The sequence below is a fragment of the Neophocaena asiaeorientalis genome, unplaced genomic scaffold (genome assembly GCF_003031525.2).
Source record: "Neophocaena asiaeorientalis asiaeorientalis breed wild unplaced genomic scaffold, Neophocaena_asiaeorientalis_V1.1 scaffold294, whole genome shotgun sequence".
NCBI lineage: Eukaryota > Metazoa > Chordata > Mammalia > Artiodactyla > Phocoenidae > Neophocaena > Neophocaena asiaeorientalis.
The window spans coordinates 3,466,311-3,487,623 of NW_020173945.1; the positions used below are offsets into that span (position 1 = coordinate 3,466,311).

Below are 21,313 nucleotides of genomic sequence, written 5' to 3' on the forward strand. Positions count from 1 at the left end.
AAACTCATACGCGATACAATTTGCACCTCGGCTTGAAGTCTGAGTCCTGGCGCGCTTTGCACAAGCACCACTTCTCATTCACAGCAAGGAGCAGAGAGTAGGGGGCCTGACTCCCCCACCCCCATCCCCAGCTGCCCTCTGTCAGGCACCGTCCTTCGGGGGAACCTCACAGAGATCCAGTGACGACGGGCCCAGCCCCATGCTGGTCACGCCATCTCTCCCTGGCACTGCCCCCTGCAGCTGGGCCTGCTGTCTCCTCTCCCACCTCCCAGGAGCAGGGGGGCCCCAAGCCCCCGGGCAGCCCCCTACCCAACACCAAGTGCATGCTGGGTGATTTTTCGATCTTTATTTCCCCTCTGACCATTTCATTCTCCAGTGTCCGGTGGCCAGGTAGCTAAGGGCAGGGTCACGTGTGCCCACCCCCCAGGACATCCGGGATTCAGTCGGTATCTTGTGTCTGAGAGGTGGAGCTGACACCCTCTGGGAGCCTTGGACACGGGACCCTCTCCGGAATGATTCCCATCAGCTTGGGAGGTGCTTATTCTAAGAGAGGCCCTCTTGCAGAGCCTCTAGGACTCAGGAGCAAGCCAGCCTCCACAGTGAATCAGGATAAGTACCACAAGCGACTTGGAGCTGGCGGTGGCTCACCCTGAGGACCAGTGGGTTGTGGGCTGGGCGCATCCGCCCCACGGCCTTTCCTGGAGTCGCCCCTTCTAGTGGGCGCAGCATCTGCCCCGCCCCGGGGGCGTCTCATTCAGAGCCAGCCGTGCATCTCCCTGCTGCCTCTGGCCCTCCTTCTTCTCTTGTCTCTGCAAAAGCTCTCGGGCTGTGGACGACAGGAGAAGGATGTGGCCTGGCTGGGAGGAAAATCCCCCAACCCAGCCCAGCACTCGCCTTGCACACGTGGCATCCCCCAGGGTCCCACCCTCCCTGATGTTTTCCAGGAAGCAGGAAACACAGGCCCTTGACTCCTGCCCACTTTCCAGGCCCTGGGGACGTTCTGCTGGGTCCCAGGTTGCCAGAGAAGAAGACCTGTTGAAGACCCAGTGATGGTGCCCTCACCCCCTGCTCTGGGGTCGGAGGCTGGTCACTCACCAACAGCACTGAAGACTTCAGTCACCTGGTGGTTCAGTTTGGCCGAGGTTTCCATGAACAGCAACCCGTTGCTCTCTGCAAACTCCCTCCCTTCCTGATGGAAATGGCCACGGAAAGCCCACATTAATCATCAGAAGTTTCCCAAGAACACTTAGACGCCTTCTAACAGGAAGACCCAAGAAACACCGAGAAACGATTGCACCAGCAGAGAACGTCATTCCTCAAGTTCTGTTTCTGGGGCTCCCAGAGAAGGGGGCCCAGACCAGGGAGAAGGGCAGGGAGGGTGCTCGCTGGCAGGGGAGCCCGGCACCCGCAGCGGGGTCCAAGGATGCTTTGCTTGGCGAGGTTCCCACCCCTCCCACGGCTCTCTGGCACCGGTGGACTCTGAAACCAAGTGAGAACAGAGGAAACGTGGAAGGGGAGTGGGGACAGCCTGGTGGGAGCCCGGCCCTTCTCTGGATCCCCCACCACCGTCCCACAGGGGTCCGGCCTACGTGGAGTGAAGGGTGTACAGAGCAAGGGCGTCTGGGAAACACCATGGGAATGCTGGGGTGAAGGAGGAGCTGGGCGCCTCCCCGTGCAGGGCCCTCGCCTCCCGACCCTCCCAGGAGGCGCAGTGCTCAGTGCCTGATGCTGAGCTGGCCCCTGGGGGCTGGGCCAGCCGTGCCCACAGCATGGCACCCAGCGGTGTCTACTCCCCCCACCCCCAGCCTGGCCCGCAGGGCTTTGCTCTTCACCACCCCCCAGCGAGCTTCTCAGCCCTTTCCCAGACACAGAGGGATGGCGACATTATTACTTGTATTTTAAAGGACAACGTGACCTGGTACAGCTGAAGACTCTGTGACTTCAGGTAGCTCATATCTGGGTCACGTGAATGAAACTCAAACATCCCCCTTTGCCCAACTAGCTTGGGGGGTTCCAGATGGGGTCATTTTAGGGGCTTGTCCTCGGGTCCAATGAGCCTCTGGCCCCTAAATTGCAGGTGCCCAGCCCTCCATCTGCCAGTTTGTCCTGGAGGCTCCCCACGATGGGAGCCACGGTTACCTCACCCCCCGTGGAATGAGCACATCCAGTGCACAGATCTTGACTCCTAAACTCATTCCCCGGCACTAGGAACCAGGGCTTTTTGGGGAAATGATTGATTCCAGGGCTGGGGCCGAGAAAGGACAAAGGTGAACCTGGAACAACTTGGTGAGCCAGAAAGGAAGGAAGCGCTCAAAGAATAACAGGGCGGGTGACAGGGCCAGGAGGGGAGAGCTCTCAACGGCCAAATCTAGGAGCAGATCTCCCCCGACCAAGAGAAGGGCATTAGTGGGAAAATGATAAAATCTGAACAAGAGCTGTCAAGTAGCTTGAATGTTCGTTTCCTGATTTGCTCGTTGTTCCGAGCTTACGTAAGATGTTAACATTTGGGAAAGCTGGAGAAGGGCCGACAGGAACTTTTTGTACTATTTTTGCAACAATTTTTGTAATTCTGAAATTATTTTAAGATGAAAAGCCCCCAAATCAATGTAAAAGCTGCACTGGCCACAGGTCAGCTTGGCCTCTGCCCCAGCCGAGGCACCTGCGGCTCCAGGGTCTGCCCCCCGCCCCCCCCCCCGCCCCCAAGGCCCAGCTCAGTGGGAGCTCAGAGGGAACAAGAAGCCAAGGTGGGGTCTGGGGGCCCAGGGTCTACAGCCCAGGCCCCAGGGTGGCTGCTTCCATGCAGTCTAAGCCACGGGGTCCCCCTCCCGCGGGCAGGGGTCCTGGGAGAGTGGAGAGGAGGCCCCTCCCGCCCCTGAGCTGGGCCCCTGGCCTCCAGTGGGTCTCCCCACCCAGGCCCCTTCTCCCAACTCGGCCTGACCTGGGCCCCACACGTTCTTCCTAAATCACCCATCAGGTCCCCACCCCAGGGACTCAAGGCTGCCCCGGAATAAAGACCCCAGTCCCAACACCAGCGCTGGGATCTCTGCCTCTGAGCCCCAGCGCCTACTCAGCGCGGCCTCCGCTGGCTGCCCCCTGCCCCCAGACTCCCTCCCCTTCCTGCCCTGTGCTGTAGCCCAGCACCCTCCCCGTCCTTCTCTCCCCTCATCTGCCCCTCCTCCCAGAGCCTCTCCTAAAACCCATCCCCACATACACACACACAGACACCACTGTACACACACGTCCACACACATGTCCTGTACACACACACACATCCTGTACACACACACGTCCTGTACACACATGCGTCCTGTACACACACGTGCGTCCTGTACACACGCGCGTCCTGTACACACACGTGCGTCCTGTACACACGCACACAAACCCCTTGCTCCCTGCTTCAGGCTCTCCCCACTTTACAAGCAACTACCTAGAGCATTTATTCTGCTGTTGGTCATTTTACAGAAGAGCTGCAGCTTTCGGGTTCTCTCTCCCTTGCTCATTTCCTAGCAAAAAATTTGGATTTGCCCCTTCTTGAACAGTTTATTGAACACAAAGAGAAAGATCTGAGACCTGCATTACTCAAAGAAGGAGCGAGGGTGGGAAGCGTCATGGTTTCCTCATGGAAACCGTTCCCTGCACTGCGCCCGCCCCTGCCAGCCCTCGGGAGGCTGCGGTCATGCTCGCAGCTCTCCCCGCAGCCAGGAGCAGCCACCTCTGGGGCTGACCTTCCCAGGAGAGACCAAAAACCTTTGCCCCGGAGGGAAGCTAAAGTGGTATGTGTGTGTGTGCGCGTGTGGGGTGTGTGTGTGTATGAGTGTGTGGGTAGCTGGGCGTGTGTGTTTGGGGTCCCTCCCCACTCCCGCACCGGGGACATAATAACCGACTCCAGGCCCACCTCAAAGGTCACCTCCCGCTCCTGGTTGAGGTCCGTCTTGTTGCCGACCAGCATCACCACGACTTCTCCCGGGTGGAACTCCTCCTCCAGGTCCTTCAGCCACTGCCGCGCCTTGCAGAAGGAAGCCTGAGAAAGGAAAACAGGACTGACTGTCAGGCAAACCCGATGGTCTTCCTCAGCTGTCCCAGGAAAGACAAGGCAAGTGTCGGTGGCTACCCTGCGTAAAACACAGGATCCAAGTGACCCACCCAAGGAACCGTGAGGGATGGATGGGGGTGCTCTGTTCTGGGTACTCTGGGAGGACCACGGAGGGGTGCAAACCCAACCGTGCAGCAGGAAGAGGGGCTGTCAGGGAGGGCTTCCTGGAGGAGATGACCAACTTTCACTGAAGGAATCTACTGGTTGTCACGATTTTAGCATAAAACGGCACATGATCCAACTGGCCTTATGTCGGGCCCCAAGGGCTGTTCTGCCCCTTGAGCAGGGGTGGCTGGTCTTTCTCTGGCCTCGGGTGGTCTGGGCCGAAGGCAGCTCTGTTCTCACCCGGCCAGCAGGAGGCTGGGGGCTGCAGGAGGTTCTGAGTCAGACTTGGAGCTCTAGAGGCCTCTGCTCCCGGATGCCCTCAAGGACCACTTTGTGGGGAAGTGGCTGTCACCCCAAACCCTGATCCTAACTGCAGCACCCCACAGAACTGGGAACGGGACCTCTGCGCTGGGTCCCACACAGCCCCTCTCCCCAGCAGCCATGCTGACCCAGTAGGCCTGCTCTCAGCACTGCAGGGACTCCATGCACAGCACTCGACCTCCTTAATTCCACCAGCGCTGCCCTCTGACCACAGGGCTAATCCTGTTTCTCCCAACGTCTCAGCTAGAGCCTTCCTGCAGGAAGTATGGTGCCCCTCCTGTCAACTCCCATAGAACCCCACCCTTCCCTGCTGGTGCGGTAAGCATCTGCTCACTTCTGTTTGGCCCGATGATATTCTGTAGAGTGGATATGCAGCCGGGGCGGCATCCTGTTTTCATAACACCCCCCTCACCAGCTCAGTGGGCACCCAAGGAATCGTGAGTGATGGATGGGGGTGCACTGTTCTGGGTACTCCAAGAGGACCACGGAGGGGCGCAAACCTAACTGTGCAGCAGGCAAAGGGGTTGTCAGGGAGGGCTTCCTGGAGGAGGTGACTGACTTTCACTGAAGGATTCTCCACTGGTGCTCACGATTTTAACATAAAGCACCAGCACAGGTCAGTCACATAATGCCGCCAGAAGGTTGCGTCCATGTGCCTGGGAGGGCGGGGACACACCCAGGTGAGCCTCACCTTCCTGGTGACATCATACACCAAAAGCGCAGCATTGGCACCCCTGAAGTAGAGGTGGCAGACGCTGTGGTACTTTTCCTGGCCAGCCGTGTCCCAGATCTCAAACTTCAGAGACGCAGCCCCCAAATCCACCACCTTTGTGAAGAACGCACCTGAAACAGAAGCCCAGGAGTTTTACATGGAGGACGAGGTCTTTATCCACGGCTCAGCCTGGACCAGCGTGAACCCTGGGCTCAGCAAACCAGCCAGAGACAGCCAGCCCTGTGCTTCCTGTCACCCTCAGTGGGGAAGGCTCAGCAAACACCTCTTCTAGAAGATGGCATTTTCCAGAAAAAGCAAAGAGTTGCAAGGAATTTCCTGCAGACCTTTGCAGATTCCACAGAGGCTTTGGGTGGGAAGATAGACTCTCAGGGTCCTATTCAAATCCTCTGGACTATGTGAGGCATGGAAGGGTCTCTGACAACCAGGGTCACCCCGTGGGTGTCCAGCGAGGTAGCTGGCATGCTGACGGTCACACCAGCTCCTCCCCTGCAACCTTCCTGGCCTCCTGCTAACCCCCCGGCCTGACCCACACCTCTCCCTGCTGACCTCCCTTCTCCACTGACCTCTCTGCTTAGAATCCTTCCTCTTCCCCACCTCCCTACATGTCCACCGGGTCTCTGAGTGTGAGCCCTTGGGGCAGTGCTGGGGCCCCCTTCCCTGGGAGTGGTCTACAGTAGCCCGCCTGTGCTCCTCACTCACCCACTGCACAGGTAGACTTCTGTGTTCTCACCTGTCACCCCTGGTGACAGGGAGCACCTGGAGAGCAAGGACTTTTATGCGTTATCGTCCCTGCTTAATAAGTACACGCAACGAAAGGTCTATCCCCAAACCATTCATTCAACATATTGGGCAACCCACCTTTCATTTGAAGACTGTTTTCCCCTTAGCATAGCTTTCCAAAGTGTTGTGACTTTAAAATAGTTATTTACTAACACCAGGATGTTCTGTCCCCAGAATGTAAATCGGTGCAGCCACTATGGAAAACAGTATGAAGGTTCCTCGAAGAACTAATAAGAGTTGCCATGTGATCCAGCAATCCCACTCCTAGGCATATATCCGAACAAAACTATAATTCAAAAAGATACACGCACCCCAATGTTCACAGCAGCACGATGCACGATAGCCAGGGCATGGAAGCAACCTAACGTCCATGCACAGAGGAATGGATAAAGGTGTGGTGCATACATACGATGGAACATCACTCAGTCATGAAAAGAATGAAATAATGTCATTTGCAGCAACATGGACGGACCTACAGATTATCATACTAAGTGAAGTAGGCCAGAAAGAGAAAGACAAATACCATATGATATCACTTATATGTGGAATCTGAAACATGACCCAAGTGAACTATTTACAAAACAGAAACAGACTCACAGACATAGAGAACAGACTTGTGGTCGCCAAGGGGGAGAGGAGGGATGGATGCGAACTAGTATATATACAGGATGGATAAACAAGGCCCTGCTGTAGAGCACAGGGAGCTGTAATCAATATCCTGTGATAAACCATCATGGAAAAGGATGAAAAAGAATATACATATGTATAACTGAGTCATTTGCTGTACAGCAGAAATCAACTATACTTCAATAAAATAAATTTTAAAAATGTGTTCTGGGCTTCCCTGGTGGCGCAGTGGTTGAGAGTCCGCCTGCCGATGCAGGGGACGCGGGTTCGTGCCCCGGTCCGGGGAGATCCCACATGCCGCGGAGCGGCTGGGCCCGTGAGCCATGGCCCCTGAGCCTGCGCGTCCGGAGCCTGTGCTCCGCAACGGGAGAGGCCACAGCGGTGAGAGACCCGCGTACCGCAAAAAGCAAAAACAAAAAACAAAACACATGGAGACCACTTCCAAAACTGACGTTTCTCGTTCTTTAAGTGTTCATTACACAACAGTTATCAAGGATTTATAAGATGTATATCTGAACAAGAGCAGCATGGTAAATTCTAGCTGCTCAGGTAGGGAACATAAAGGTAGGATGGACATCCATCAGTTTGTCTTCCCTCAGCAACTCTGACACAATGAAAAGAGCCGTGTTTCTAGAATAGTCATCAGGGTAATGAGGCACCTTCCCGGAAAGCCAGTCCTGGGAAGCTGGGGCCTACAGGTTTCTTCATGTCCATGAAGAACCTTCCAAGTGGAAACTACAGCCATGGTCCCTGACCTTATCCCAGCCCCCATAGCGTATGGGGTATGTCATATACAGAACTAGACCAGGGACTGGGAGGGGCCGGGGTGAGACTCCAGGCAAAGCTTCTGTCCTGCCCAGACCCGGGCTGGGTTGGAAGCTTGTTGGGAGATTCTGGTAAATGTAGCCACATGCTTGAAGTTAAATTTTTCACTCCAAGGCCAGTGTGTTAGTGCCCTGGGGTTGTCATAACAAATAACCACAAAAAGGGTGGCTAAAAAGAGCAGACATTTATCCTTTCAGTTCTGGGGGCCAGAGGTCCAAAATCAAGGTGTTTCCAGTGTTGGCTCCTTCCAGAAGTTCTGAGAGGGAATCTGTTCCACGCCCCCTCCTGGATCCTGGTGGGGACCAGCAACCGTCTGTGGTTCCTGGCTTGTAGATGCATCTCTCCTGTCTCTGCCTCTGTCTTCACATGGCCACCCCCTCTGCATCTTTGTGTTCTCCTGTTACAGAGACACTGGTCATGGGATTCAGGGCTCACCCGAAATCCAGGAATATCCTTAACTAGTTACATCTGTAAACACCCTTTTTCCAAATAAAGCCACATTCATAGGCACTGGGAATTAGGAGAAGGACGAATCTTTTGGGGGACACAATTCAATCTGCTACAGACAGAGAATAAGAGACAAGTCTGGGCTGAGATTTTTAGCATAGAAAGGGTAAGATCATGATTCTCTCTCATGAGAATCTAGTTTGGGGTGACTCCTAAATGGAAACCGCTGATCCACCCTCTGCCCGCACAGCCTGCATTTTTCTGCTCGTACACAAACTTGAAGTCAGATACACTTCCGAGGTGTTACGGACTGAATGATTGTATCCTCCCAAAATTCACATATAGAAGCCCTAACCCTCAGCATGATAGTATTTAGAGATGGAGCTTTTGGGAGGCGATTAGGGTTACATGAGGTCATGAGGGTGGGGCCCTCAGATGGGATTAGTGCCTCTGTAAGAATGCACTCCCTCTCTCTCACTGTCTCTCTGTCTTCTTCCCTCTGTCTCCTCTCTCTGTCTCTCTGTCTCTGTCTGTCTGTCTGCTCTCTCTCTCTCTCTCTCCCCTCCCTTCCATGCAAACACAAAGAAGAGGCCATGGAAGCACACAGCCAGTTACCTAGATGGCAGCTACCCATAAGCCAAGAAAAGAGAGCTCAGGATGAAAACTACTTTGCCAACACCTCGCTTTTGGACTTCCAGCCCCCAGAACTATGAGAATAAACCTCTGTTATTTAAGGCACCCAGTCTGTGGTGTTTATTATGACAGCCCAGCAGAACCACACCAGGTCAAACAAAGCTGCCGTCTCCAACTCAACAGTAGGACTGACAGCTCCCAGCTCATACAGGGCTACTGTCAGGACTGAGCAGGACAGAAGCTCCATTAAGACTGTTGAGGTCTTGAGGGTGAGGGCCACGCCTGGGCCTTGGAGGGAAGTCTATCAGCTGCAACAAACTCTGTCGGCTTGCTTCAACCTTAGAGATCCCAGCTTCCTCCTTTATCAAGAGTCAACAGTGCCCTCTTCCCAGGGCAGTTGTCAAACCCGGGAGAAAAGAGACGAGGTGCAGGGTGTGGCACCTGACACCCCTTCCTCCCCTCCCTCTCCACTCTCCCGGCTCACTGTCTGGGAACAGCAGCCTTTGATCCACACCCTTTGTCTGTTTGCTATCAGGTCAAATCACACTTCTGCGTGCGATTTTGGTTTCATCCTAAAAGTCATCACTGCCAGGTTACAGGTGGGCATAAAATTCAGGTTTGCCTCCTTTGCTTAACAATCTTAGCTTCTGATACTTTCCTTTTCTACTCTGAAAACGATGGCTGGTGGTTGAGTTTAAATCAATGTAAAATCCCAACCGATTTCCAAGGAGCGCAGGGTTTTCACACCGAGCAATGATGTGGCATGAGTGGCTGTTGGATATTCACAGACCGCAGCACCTCGTCTCCCCTGGAGAGAGACACAGACCCCCCAGGTGGGCCCCTGGGCTGGTATCCAAAGCAAACTTCCACCCCCTGCCCCGTGAACTCCTGGCTCCAACCCACAAAAGAGCCCACATGTATTACCTTCCTTGTTCAGAAACCCACTGACCACATTTTCTACCTGTTCACAGCTAAAGCCAAAAAGTGATTAAAAAATAAACTTCCGAGATATTCAAACAGACTGGGAGATTTTTCCTGAAATGATGTTGGCAACAAGCTGGGGTGTGGGAGCAGGACCAGGCCCAGAACCTGGAATTGTCCACGTTTCTAGAATATGCTGGTGGAGATGACACACCAGCACATTTTTACCAGACGATACTCTGAACCGGGGCCACCTGGCACTGCTTTATATGGTGACCCAAAGCAGGGCTCCAGCCTCCTCTGGCCCCAGCACAGACCTCAACACAGGAGCCCCAGCGGTGGGGACACTTGGGAACGCTTCCAGCCCCCTCCCCAGCCTCTGGAAGTGGGCGTGCCTTCCACTTGCTGAGCTGAATGGACCCCCAGTGGGCAACAAATGACAAGAGAATTCACTGGGGGCTGTTCTTCAACTTGCATTCTGCTGCCCCCAATTAAAAGGTGTCTCAACTAAATGTTAACACAAGGAAATGTTTTGCTTTTTGACCTTTTAATTTAAATAAACGGCGTATCCTCCTCACTGAAGCCCTCTCTGCAGCGCTCTCTTTTCTGTAAAAGTCACGAGTTGCTTCCTGGTGGAAGGGAACACGACATGGGTGACTTCTCAGGGTCACCTGGGCTCCAGCAATGTTTCATTCAGCAGGGAAGTGAGGTGGGGCGAAATCCAGCACCTTTCGCACCTTCGCTGCCCCAGGCAAGGCCCAGCTGGTCCAAACTGGCTTCTGCCAGCAAATCTAAACACAAGCACTAGATGTCACCACCCCTCCAAAGATGTCACTAAAACGTGCAGGGCAGGGAACTGGGCCGGAATTTCCCCTGCTGCTGCCTTTCAGGATTCCAGGATGAGGGGTCTGCGGGAGCTCTTGGTGCTCCAAGCTCCCAGCCACCATAAGCGCGTCTGGCAGCTGCCCACCTCCCCTGCCAGCCCCTCTCTCAGATGGGCCTGGCGGGCTTTGTGGTGCTGGGGCAGCCAGGAGTTCAGGGGGTTCTGGTCTCCTCCCAGCAGGCCACGCCCTCGGGAGGCTGTGCTCAATTCCACTCTGGCTCTGCTTCGGGTACAAGAGTCTGTCACCGCCTGCCACACTTACGGCTCTGGCTTCCTCTGGAAGGACAGGTCTTGCCGCAGGGTGGCTGGAACCGTGTCTCGGCCCGGGCGCTCTTCTGCACAGCTGTGCCCAGTGTTTGTGTAACCCTCCACTGCGGGGCCACTCCACACACTCACCGACAGATCCAGACCCTCTGGAGAGGCCCAGGGACCCCCGCTCTTCCCCAGGGCTGGAGTATCTTGCAGCTGGCCTGCTCTGAAGGCAACACCACCAAAGACATGCCAGGCCCTGGTCCCACCCCTGCCCTCGGGAGTGTGAGGGTGGCCGTCTGAGGAAAGGGGGCAGCAGGAAAGGGTGACAACTGAAACCAAGCAGGACCCTGTGGGGCTCCTGGGCACAGAAGCCTTTCCATGCCCCCCGCTTTTGTTTGTAGGGAACAGACTCCAGCCCCCATGACCTTCCCTGAGTTCCAGAGGGCAGATTCCAACCGTTGCTAATCACGGAAGGGAGGGGATGCAGAGACAAGGGAGGGGCAGCCAAGAAGCAAATAGAGCAGCCTTGGGCCAGGGTCCTGGTTCCGCCTCAAGGGATACACAGAGGGACTTCCCTGGTGGCACAGTGGTTAAGAACCCACCTGCCAATGCAGGGGACACGGGTTCAAGCCCTGGTCCGGGAAGATCCCACATGCCACGGAGCAACTAAACCCATGCGCCACAACTACTGAGCCTGCGCTCTAGAGCCCGCAAGTCACAACTACTGAGCCCACATGCCACAGCTACTGAAGCCCGTGGGCCTAGAACACGTGCTCTGCAACAAGAGAAGCCACCGCAATGAGAAGCACAACGAAGAGTAGCCCCCGCTTGCCGCACTAGAGAAAGCCCGTGTGTGGCAACGAAGACCCAAAGCAGCCAAAAATAAATAAAATAAAGGTCCAGTGGTTAAGACTCTGCATTTCCAAAGCAGGGGGCGCAGGTTCGATCCCTGGTCAGGGAATTAAGATCCCACCTGCTGTGCGGCGTGGCCAAACCAGAAAAAACAAAAAAGGGGGGAGTGTCTGCTTTTATAATAATATAATAATTATCATAGCATAATAATTAATAAAATCACATAGAATATAATATGTGATTAAATATCATATTATAATAAGTGATATTATTTATTTATTTTTATAAGAACTTAATAATCGTTATAATATCCACCTGCAAAGGTCGTAAGAACATCACAAGGGGCACAAGGCACGTGAAGTAGGCCCAGAGATGTACGTGGCGGAGACGGTCATTCCCACAGGGGATTTAGCTCCTCAAAGCAAAGGAGGGCGCACTCATCTCTACGTCCCTTACACCCAGCTCAGTGGCTGGCACCTAGTAGGTGCTCCATAAATAGGCTGGTTGCTGATTGAATAAAGGACCGCTAAACCCACCTAGAGGGCTGCGGGCCACAACACTGATCCACACCCTCCCACGGCAGCCCAGGAAGCCAAGGCCTAGGGCACCAGCCCCAGGGCAGAGGCGGGGTCCTGGGGAGATGAGCCCGGGCCTGGGGGAGGGGCACGGGCAGGAGGAGGACGGCCAGGGCCGGGCAGAGGACCAAGAGTGGAGAGGGTGCATCCTGGCCTGCCACCCAAGCAAAGGCCCCCCACCCTGACCCGAGCCCAGCCTCTGTGCACCCTCCTGACCCTCGTAGGACCCCTGAAGAGAGCACGGTGACTTGGACAGCCTGGGGAGGGTGACAGCTTGGCCCCCGACTTGCTGGAGCTAAAGGAAGCAGTGGAGGTGACTGGGGTTGGGGAGACAGGGCATCCCACCCACCGTCCACGAGCTGCAGCGCGCTGGACCTGCGGGTTTCTCGCTTGGGAGAGTTAGCGAACTTGTCTGCGCTCCCCTTTCCCTCCCCGGAAATACAGAATGCCAGCGCCGCCCGCAGCCTCGGCCTGGCTCTGTGTGTGGGACCTCTTCTGCCCCACAAGGTAGGTCAGAGTGGCAGGCCTCCCTGGGCCCACTGAGCTAAGTTCTCGGCTCACCGTGAGTCCCCAGGCCACTCTATGCCCGCTGGAGCCCACCCCCTGGCCACCCGCTGCCTCCCGGGATACTGGCTCTCGGGCAGGGGTCCTAAACTTTTGGGGGGAAGTTCCCTGTAGTAAACATTTTAGGCTTCGAGGGATGTACTGTCACCGTTGCCAGCAATCAACCCAAAGCCGCCCTTCCAGAGGGAAAGCAGCCACAGAGGATACACAGGCATGAGCGGGGCTGTGTCCCCATAGAACCTTATTTGCAAAAACAAGCAGGGCCCTGGGAGCCATGGCCTCAGACCTCGGTCTTAGAGTGAGATCCAGCCCGACGAGCCGCCCGGCCTGGTCCCTGCTGTCTCCCTCCCCTGAACTGGAATCCAGGTTCACACCCAGGCACACAGCCCTCGAAATCCCAGCCTGGCCTGGCCCCCTTCTGTGGTCTCTGCTCTCAGCGAAACCCACCTTGAAGCCAGACTTGGCACCTTGTCGTATTTTTTTAAAGCCCAGTCTGATATCACGGGTGAGCAGTGTCAGCTTTCCTGCTGATGGAGAAGAGGTGGCCCTGCGTGCCCCTCAGCCGGCCTGGATCCACGGTCTCTACCAGCTCTCCCCGCGTTCCCGTCCTGGGGCCAGCCCTTCACCCTGCTTCTGCCCTTCTCACCACTATTTCTGGGGGCCTGGCCCTGGCAGATCCCTTCGGGCCGCATATTCCTCAGGGACTCAGGACCCACCCTTCTGAGAAGTCTGAGGGCTCCCAAGGAGTTAATACCGTTTGCTGAATTTCGTGCTCTGTTTCTATGTCGGTGTGTCTGCTTGGCATCTTAGAGAATCCTCCACACCTGACGTGGGCCTGGGACAGAGGCCACACCCAACAGGTACTTGCTGAGTGAGTGAATGAATGAATGAGTGGACACAGAGAAGCGGAAGGCTTATCCATAGCGGAGCCCAAATTTCAAACCAAAGCTTTCGTTCCCAGTGAGGTGTCTCTTCCACCATGACAGCTGCCTCCTGAGAGGACTGGCACAGAGCACACACTGGGTTTCCCTATTTTAGGTGGGAAGCGGGGCTTTTCACCCCCAGACAGGATGTGAAGGAGACCAGTTGTCCACAGATGCGCCAAAGTCCCTCCCCTCTGAAAGCCATGACTTGCTATCCTCTTTAAGCAGTGCAGTGAGAGGGGCCTCCCTCCCTGCCGTCCCTTCCTACAGCACCCACCCTATCCGCCAGCCCAGGCCAGGTGGGTAAGCCGAGTCCAGGCAGAAAGGGAGCAGCGTTAGCAGGAGAGCAACCAGCCAGGGTGAGAGGCCGGCTTGTTTAGAGGGCTGAGTGGCAGAGCCTGGGGGCAGGTTCTTCTTCTGGGCTCCTCCCTCCACCAGCAGAAGCCCTCACACACGCAACCCTTCGGGGCCAGAAACTCTGGCGCGGATACACTACCCGCCCCCTCCCTGGCCCCCGCAGACTCCAGCTGAGCTGAAACCTGTCTGGGTTCTGGATCCCGTGTGCATGCCTGCCTGGGGTGGACCTCATGCCCTCCCTGCACGTGCCAGGCACTGCCCGAGGCTCCAGGAGAGCCTGGGAAATTCCCAGGCGGCCTCATCCCCAGGTGCCCCACGTGTGGGTCAGCAGCCCTGGCTCCCCCACCAGGAGACGAAGGAAGGGTGCCCTGTCCCGTCACTTACATCCCACGGTCGGCAAGATGCTCCTGAAATCGTTCTTCACATACTGGAGAGCCAAGCTGGACTTGCCCACAGAACCACTGCCCAGGAGAACCAGCTTGAAGATGCAGGCCTGGCCCAGGGCAGCCCCGGGCCGGGGGGCCCCATCCACCTGTGCCATGCCCTGCAGAGAGACAATGATGGACGGAGGCTGAATGTCAGATGCCGAATAATCTCAGCAAGTGCGGCCCCATGGAAGGCAGCTCCAAGTCAGAGGCACCTGGCTTGCCGCTCGGCACCCCATCTCCCCTTCTGGAAAGTGGGGCGAGCAATAGCTATAACATATGCCTGCTATGAGTGAGTGAATGGATGAGCGACTGAATGAATGAATGAGTGGACACAGAGAAGCGGAAGGCTTATCCATAGCGGAGCCCAAATTTCAAACCAAAGCTTTCGTTCCCAGTGAGGTGTCTCTTCCACCATGACGGCTGCCTCCTGAGAGGATTGGCACAAAGCACACACTGGGTTTCCCTATTTTAGGTGGGAAGCAGGGGTTTTCACCCCCGGACAGGGTGAAAGTGTTGTGAGGTGCTTGCAAAGCGTGTCCACGGTGCCCGGCAGGGGCCAATGCGTATGAACGGCTTCGTACCCTGCAAAGTAGTGATTGTGTGCTAGTCATCATACTGGCTCGTTGCCCTCTTTCCATCACCTCTCACTTTTGAAAAACCTATGACTTATTCCAAAAAGGTTCTGAAATACCTAAAACGTACAGCACTCTCTCAGCTGTGGTTCATGGATTCGAATTGGTGTTTCAAGAAAATCTATTTACAAAAAAGCTTGGTGTTTCAAGGATCTCAAAACATTGCATTCCTTCCCACTGTATTGAAAGCCTCAGAACCCACAGTGATATGCCCTGGAGAAAAACGGCTCTGTGATCAAAATTAATTTGGGCAAACCCTGCACATGTTTTCACTGTAGAAAATTTCAGGCATGTACCAGAACAGAGAGGATGGAGGTCGTTCTGGTGGACCTCAGATCTCCATCATCCACCTCCACAAGAATCAGCTGTAGCCAATCTTGTTTCACCCACTTCCTCCGAAGATTAGTTTGAGGGAATTCCTAGACACCCTATTTATTCTCCTGCAAATCCCGGTATGTGTACATGCATCCTCTTTTTCTCTGTAATTTATTTGTTGAAGAAATCAGATTGCCTTGTAGTTTCCAGTCTGGATTTTGCTGATTGCATCCCTAAGTTGTCATTGAATGTGTTCCCTTGAACCCTGATTTTCTGTAGCTTGGTGGCTCAGAACAGAAATCTGATTGGATATAGGCTATCTTTTGGCAAGAATACTGTCGTGAGTGTGGTGGGCATTTCCTCAGGAGGTAACAGCCATTGAAAACTGTCCCTGTGTCCACTGTCTCATTCGGGGGCTGCAAACTGGTGGCATTCCACTGTTATCATTTTGTCTTCGTCTACTATCTGGATTGCATCTAGAGAAAACTTCCCCTGAAATATACCCAAACCCACCTCAGAGCTAGCCCGTCCAGTGAGCAGAGCCTCTCCCACCTCATTGCAGTGGGTGGGAATGGAGGAAGGGAAGGGATTTTGAAGAGGGAGGGAGAAAAGCGAGAGCAGTAGGAAGCAGACCCTGTTTCCTCGCTGTCCCCAACAAGCAGCCACAGCTACAGACTGGTCTGGTCTGCCCTGTGGGGACAAAAGGAAAAGAATCGAGTTTGGGATCAAAGTTTAAAAGCCAACAGGACGGAGTCCTAAATACCAACAAGACTTTCTAAACAGAAGGTGACTGGAGTTACAGGGTCTGGCAGAGAAGGGTTCACAGGCCCATCCACTCCCTGGCGAAAGGGACACAGCAGAGCTGAATGGTTATTGGAAAGCATGTCTGGAACCCCATCTTCCACGGGATGCTCTCAAGTTTCACCATCGGGGATGATGCTTAATTGTGTCAATGGATGACATCCCGCCAGGGCACCCTGCAACTTCCTCTGCATCCCGCAGACCCACAGCTGCCCCCAGGGGTTGGGGAATGGAGTTCTGCAGGGGCCAGTCCTCTCTCCAGAACCCACCACCCATGCAGGAATTCAAAGCAGCCCTTCTGCAGATTTCTGATCCACTGGTAGAAATTAAACTCAAAGGCAAAATAAAATAAACACCAGGAACAAATGGGGGCGCCCCCCCAAAGTGGCTGGCCCTCCAGCGATAAAATGACAGCCTATGATTCAGCTCTACAGGCCAAAGGGCAAATCAGAGTCCGGAATGAGGATTGAAGCCGCAGGAAAGATAACAAAAAGATGTTGGCTCAAAGTTCAGAGGTTGTAGAGCTGCTTATCTGTTGGCCCCACGGCTAATCATCTGAGGAATTTGCCTTACTGTGAAGCTGCTACGTCTGCTCTCTTCTCTCCGTTCACCTTGATGTAAATCCCTCTCCCACCACAGCCTCCTGTCTGGTCTCACAGCTGCCACCCTTACCCCACCCCCTCACCCCCGATCATGTGTCCAGTCCCCATAAATAGCAGTTCATAAAAGAGAGAAAAGTCTCTGCATCGTGGGGCCTACAGCTCCCTGTTCCTCTACTTGATGGAAATGATCTGTTTCCAGCTCTCCCTTAATTCGTAGAATTATTTTTTTCTTGGTTCTCTCTCTCATCGGGCTATAACTTCTCACGAAAGCAAAGACAGTATTCACTGAGATTACAGTAGGTGCTCAATAAATGTCTCGTGCATATCCATGGGGATGGCTTAGCAAGTCATAACTAGACAGACATGCTGTTTCCGCCGCATAGTTTGCACGGCCAGTCCAACCCCAGGGAGCTTGTCAAAAAGTGGGCTGGAGGCTTCCCTGGTGGCGCAGTGGTTGAGAGTCCGCCTGCCGATGCAGGGGACACGGGTTCGTGCCCCGGTCCGGGAAGATCCCACATGCCGCGGAGCAGCTGGGCCAGTGAGCCATGGCCGCTGAGTCTGCGCATCCGGAGCCTGTGCTTCGCAACGGGAGAGGCCACAACAGTGAGAGGCCCGCACACCGCAAAAGAAAAAAAAAAGAAAAGAAAAAGTGGGCTGGGATCTCTGCAGAAAGAGAGACCAGAGGAGGGGCATCCAGCAGGTGCTGGGACCAGCTTCCTCCAGGCAGCTCAGCCCGAGTGACCAAGAAAAGCAGAAAGTTACAGGTTTAAAGGCAACCCGGCATTCAGATTCAGACAACGTATTCAGATGCGGCTGCTGTAAAAGCACGTAAAACCTTTACCAACTTAAAGTGGTTTTGCCTCCTTAAAGAGGTGGGTTGACTAACCAAACCCGGAGTTACGGTACAGAGACAGCACTACGCATGCGCAAGGCGGGAGCCCACGTCTCCAGGATGACCCCCCAACCAAAAAGCTCCAGACTAGGGAACTCAAAGAATAGAAATGTTGCCACCAGAGCCCTTTAGGAAGGACAGGTCCTTTAATAAGGAAAATCTGGCTTCCTGGAGCGCGCACGTAGCTTATAGGGACTGATTCAAGACTAGACGGTTCGCTTCCAAGTTTAAAATTCCCTGAAGCTCTTAAATTTTGCCCCAAACGTGGATTGCAGAGACACGTTTGAGAGCCTTGCCGGTCGACCTCGAATTAAACCTCTGTCTTTTCTCAAGAGCCAGTGCCATAGTGTTGCTTCTATGCTTGTTGGGCAGGGAGCCCTTGCCCTACAACACTACGGGGGAGGGGGGGACCAAGGCTAATGGACCCGCCATCTCCACTGAGACGCAGGGTGACCGTGTGCTCAGGGCCCTGCACGGCTTGGCTGCACACAGGTTTCTACTGAAGCAGAGCAAGAAGCCTCCATGGGTCTTGGCGTTACCCCACCCTACAGAGAGGCCCAGCAGCTTTTCTAAGAGAAAGATGCAGGAGTCCAAGCCAGAGCAGGCTCAAGGAGGAGGATGGGGTCGGGGGAGAGATGGACTGAGAGTTTGGGGTCAGCAGATGCAAACTATTATATAACGGATGGATAAACAACAAGGTCCTACTGTATAGCACAGGGAATTATATTCACTATCCCGGGATAAACCATAATGGAAAAGAGTATGAAAAGGAATGTATATATATGTATAATTGAATCACTTTGCTATACAGCAGAAATTCACACAACATTGTGAATCAACTAGACTTCAATAAAACAAATTAAAAAAAAATTTTTTTTTTAAGCCAGAACAGGCTGCCTTCACGTCCACACTGGGTTCACCAGGCACAAGCATCATTTCAGTCACTTACAGAGGCAGCAGGACCTGCGCTCCACCCACATCAAGAACCGCTGGTGCAATGAGCCTGCCGGGGAGCCGCTGGCCGGACCTCATTGCCCAAAAGACGGTCAGCTCAGTAGCAAGCCCTCACTTATAAACCACTTTTTTTTTTTTTTTTTGGCCTAATGTAGAGAAACAGAGAGTAGAGTGGTGGTGACCAGAGGCTGGGGTGTGTGTGGGAAGTGGGGTGATATTGGTAAAAGGGTGCAAACTTCAATTGTAAGATTCACAGGTTCTGGGGATCTCATGTACAGCATGATAATTAAAGCTCATACGGTATCATACACTCGAAAAGTATTAAGAGAGTAGAGCTTAAGTGTTCTCACCACAAAAAGAAATGGTAATTATGTGACGGGGTGGAGGTGTTTTTGCAATATGTAAATGTACCCAATCAACACGTAACACACCTTAAATTTACCCCATGTTATATATATGCCAATTGTCTCAATAAAGCTGGAAAAAAGAAACGCTTTTAAGAATGGAATTCCCCAGGTTTCTGTGCCACCCCGGGCTAATACCTTGTTTCTTGCGAAAGTACTTAAGGCACCTGCTCAGAAGCAGATATTCCACTGATCTGTGCTGTAATTTTACATAAAGAGAAAGTTCTAACACACCTACAGCAATTCTCAAGTATTTAAAGATACCCCTTTAAGTTTTCCTTGCTATTTATGTGCACTACTTAATAAAACTCTCCTTAAGTCAAGAAAATCTTTAGCCCCAAACATGTCTGAATTAACCGAAATCGGTGGAGTATGAATAAACATGCCATTACTATGATACCACATACAGGTGACACATCTCTTTATCTAAAATCATTATTTTTCAATAAATATAAACACATAATTATCAATACGGAAAAAATGAAATTACCCGTAATCCCACACCCTTAATACAACGAGGGATGGTATTTTGCCTACTTTCTTCTAATTTTTTGTATAAGAATCTTAAAAACAAACCATCATTTTAACATAAAATTATGCATCCCACATTAAAAAAAAAAAGTAAGACATTTGAAGGGCGGTTTTCCACATTACTGCATATGTTGTAGACGCATTTGACCTATGTGTGTTTAATGACCACATAGTACCCCTACAATGATTCCAATTTCCTGAACTATTTCTCTGTTACTGGATTTTTTACTTGGCTTTAATTGTTTTTTCTCTGTAATAAATAAGACTGAAGTAAGCATTTTCATGTATGAGTTTTCGTGTGATTACACGTTGATTAGAGGTTGAAGCCCTCTGTTCAGAGAGGACTCCAATTGAAAAATGTGACTCCTGACCCGGCCCCTGGAATTTCATGAAGACAGGGTTACTGAAGTGTCTCTAAACGCAGAGACGATCTCAAGAATGCCACATTCGTGATCGGGGCCAAGAGGGACACCCTGCGGAGCATTTCGGGGTTTCGGGCTTTTCATTTCTGACAAGCTCATCTCCTTGCACCAAGGGAAAAAGGAGAGATTGCAAGTCCAAACCAGTCTTCCTGGGGGAGGGTCGCTCCAGGGAAGCATCTGATCTGCCGAGTTCGTCGCCAGCGAGCACGTCCTCCTCCAGCTCTCCCCGCCCAGGCGTGTAAGGAATGCAGGGATTACTGTGCAGTTGTTTATTCTGAGGTCAGTAGGTAGCACTTGGGCACCGTGATCCGTTTGAAATGGATTCCTGTAAGGGCTCCTGTTCATTACGTTCAAGCCTTTAACTGGATTTTCCCAGAGGCCACTCTTTAAATAGGAATCTCCTTCCAGGACCCTGACCTAGCAAGCCATCGGGACAAACAAGGACACCTCTGGCGCTCAGGAGAACACACTCCTGGCTCTTCACTTCACCCTTTTGATTCTGTGCGTTGGGGCTCGTACACAGACACACATCAGACACAAAGGTGCAGGCACACATGACACACACGGATACACTCACACCCACATACATGCACACAGATACAAACAGACACACACACACACACACACACACACTCGACAAAGCACACACAAGTTTAAACAAAGGCACACACAGTCGACAAAGCACGCAGAGGTTTAAACAATGACTCACCTGTTCCCCAGGCCTGGTCACTTCCAGAGAGCCTGACACCCTATCATCACCGGGTCCCACAGGGCCCCTACGTGTGTCCCCTTTCTCCCCGCTTCTGGCCAGGGGAAAGTTTTGTTCCCTCAACAGGCGGGCTGGGGCGTGGCCGTGGCCCCGGGGCCAGGCAGAGGCTCACAGAAAACAGGTGAGAGGCAGCAGCCTTGGGCCAAGGCGATGCCCAGCCCCCTCCCCCAAGGCCTCCTCCCTTCCCAAGAGGCTCTCAGGGCAAGGTCTGCCGTGGTCAGGTGGTCACCTGCGGCAGCGGGAGGCTGGACCTTAATGCAGGCGCTGCGGGTGCACCTGGGCACCTGCTGGAAGTCACGCTCCCATCCGGTCACCCAGCTGCGCCTGAGTTTCTCAGTTTTGTTACGAGTCGCATTTCAATGCTGATTTATTTCCTTCTGCTCCTCCCTCGAGCTGTGGGGCTCTTTGTTGCGCTTGAAACTAGTAACCCAGAAGAGAAGGAAGTATTTGGGTCAAATGAATTCATTCCTGCCACAAACAGCTGGGCGCCAGCACTGGGGGCCCTGAGCCTGGAACCAGGGGCAAGGCAGGGTGTGCGGGTCCTGGGGTCAGACCAGCCCATCCTGTCTGGATGCCTCGGGGTGGGGGGCTGTATTTCCCTGATGCCTTCTCCCAGCAGCCTGACTGCATCTCCCGGAGGTGGCAGGGTCTAGGCACAAGACGAGGGAAGGG

At 53.5% G+C, this 21,313-nt stretch overlaps 1 protein-coding gene across 1 annotated transcript; it reads right to left on the minus strand.

The window, feature by feature from the left end:
- Positions 1-331: 331 nt before the first annotated feature.
- Positions 332-20,814, minus strand: RAB17 (RAB17, member RAS oncogene family). Its single transcript, XM_024752770.1, has 6 exons — positions 20,582-20,814; positions 14,276-14,435; positions 5,211-5,362; positions 3,896-4,021; positions 1,096-1,189; positions 332-826 (listed from the first exon to the last, which is right to left on the minus strand). The coding sequence occupies exons 2-6, from the start codon at positions 14,430-14,432 to the stop codon at positions 714-716; spliced, it is 642 nt and encodes a 213-aa protein (XP_024608538.1). The 5' UTR covers positions 14,433-14,435; positions 20,582-20,814; the 3' UTR covers positions 332-713.
- Between the last annotated feature and the right edge of the window lie 499 nt (positions 20,815-21,313).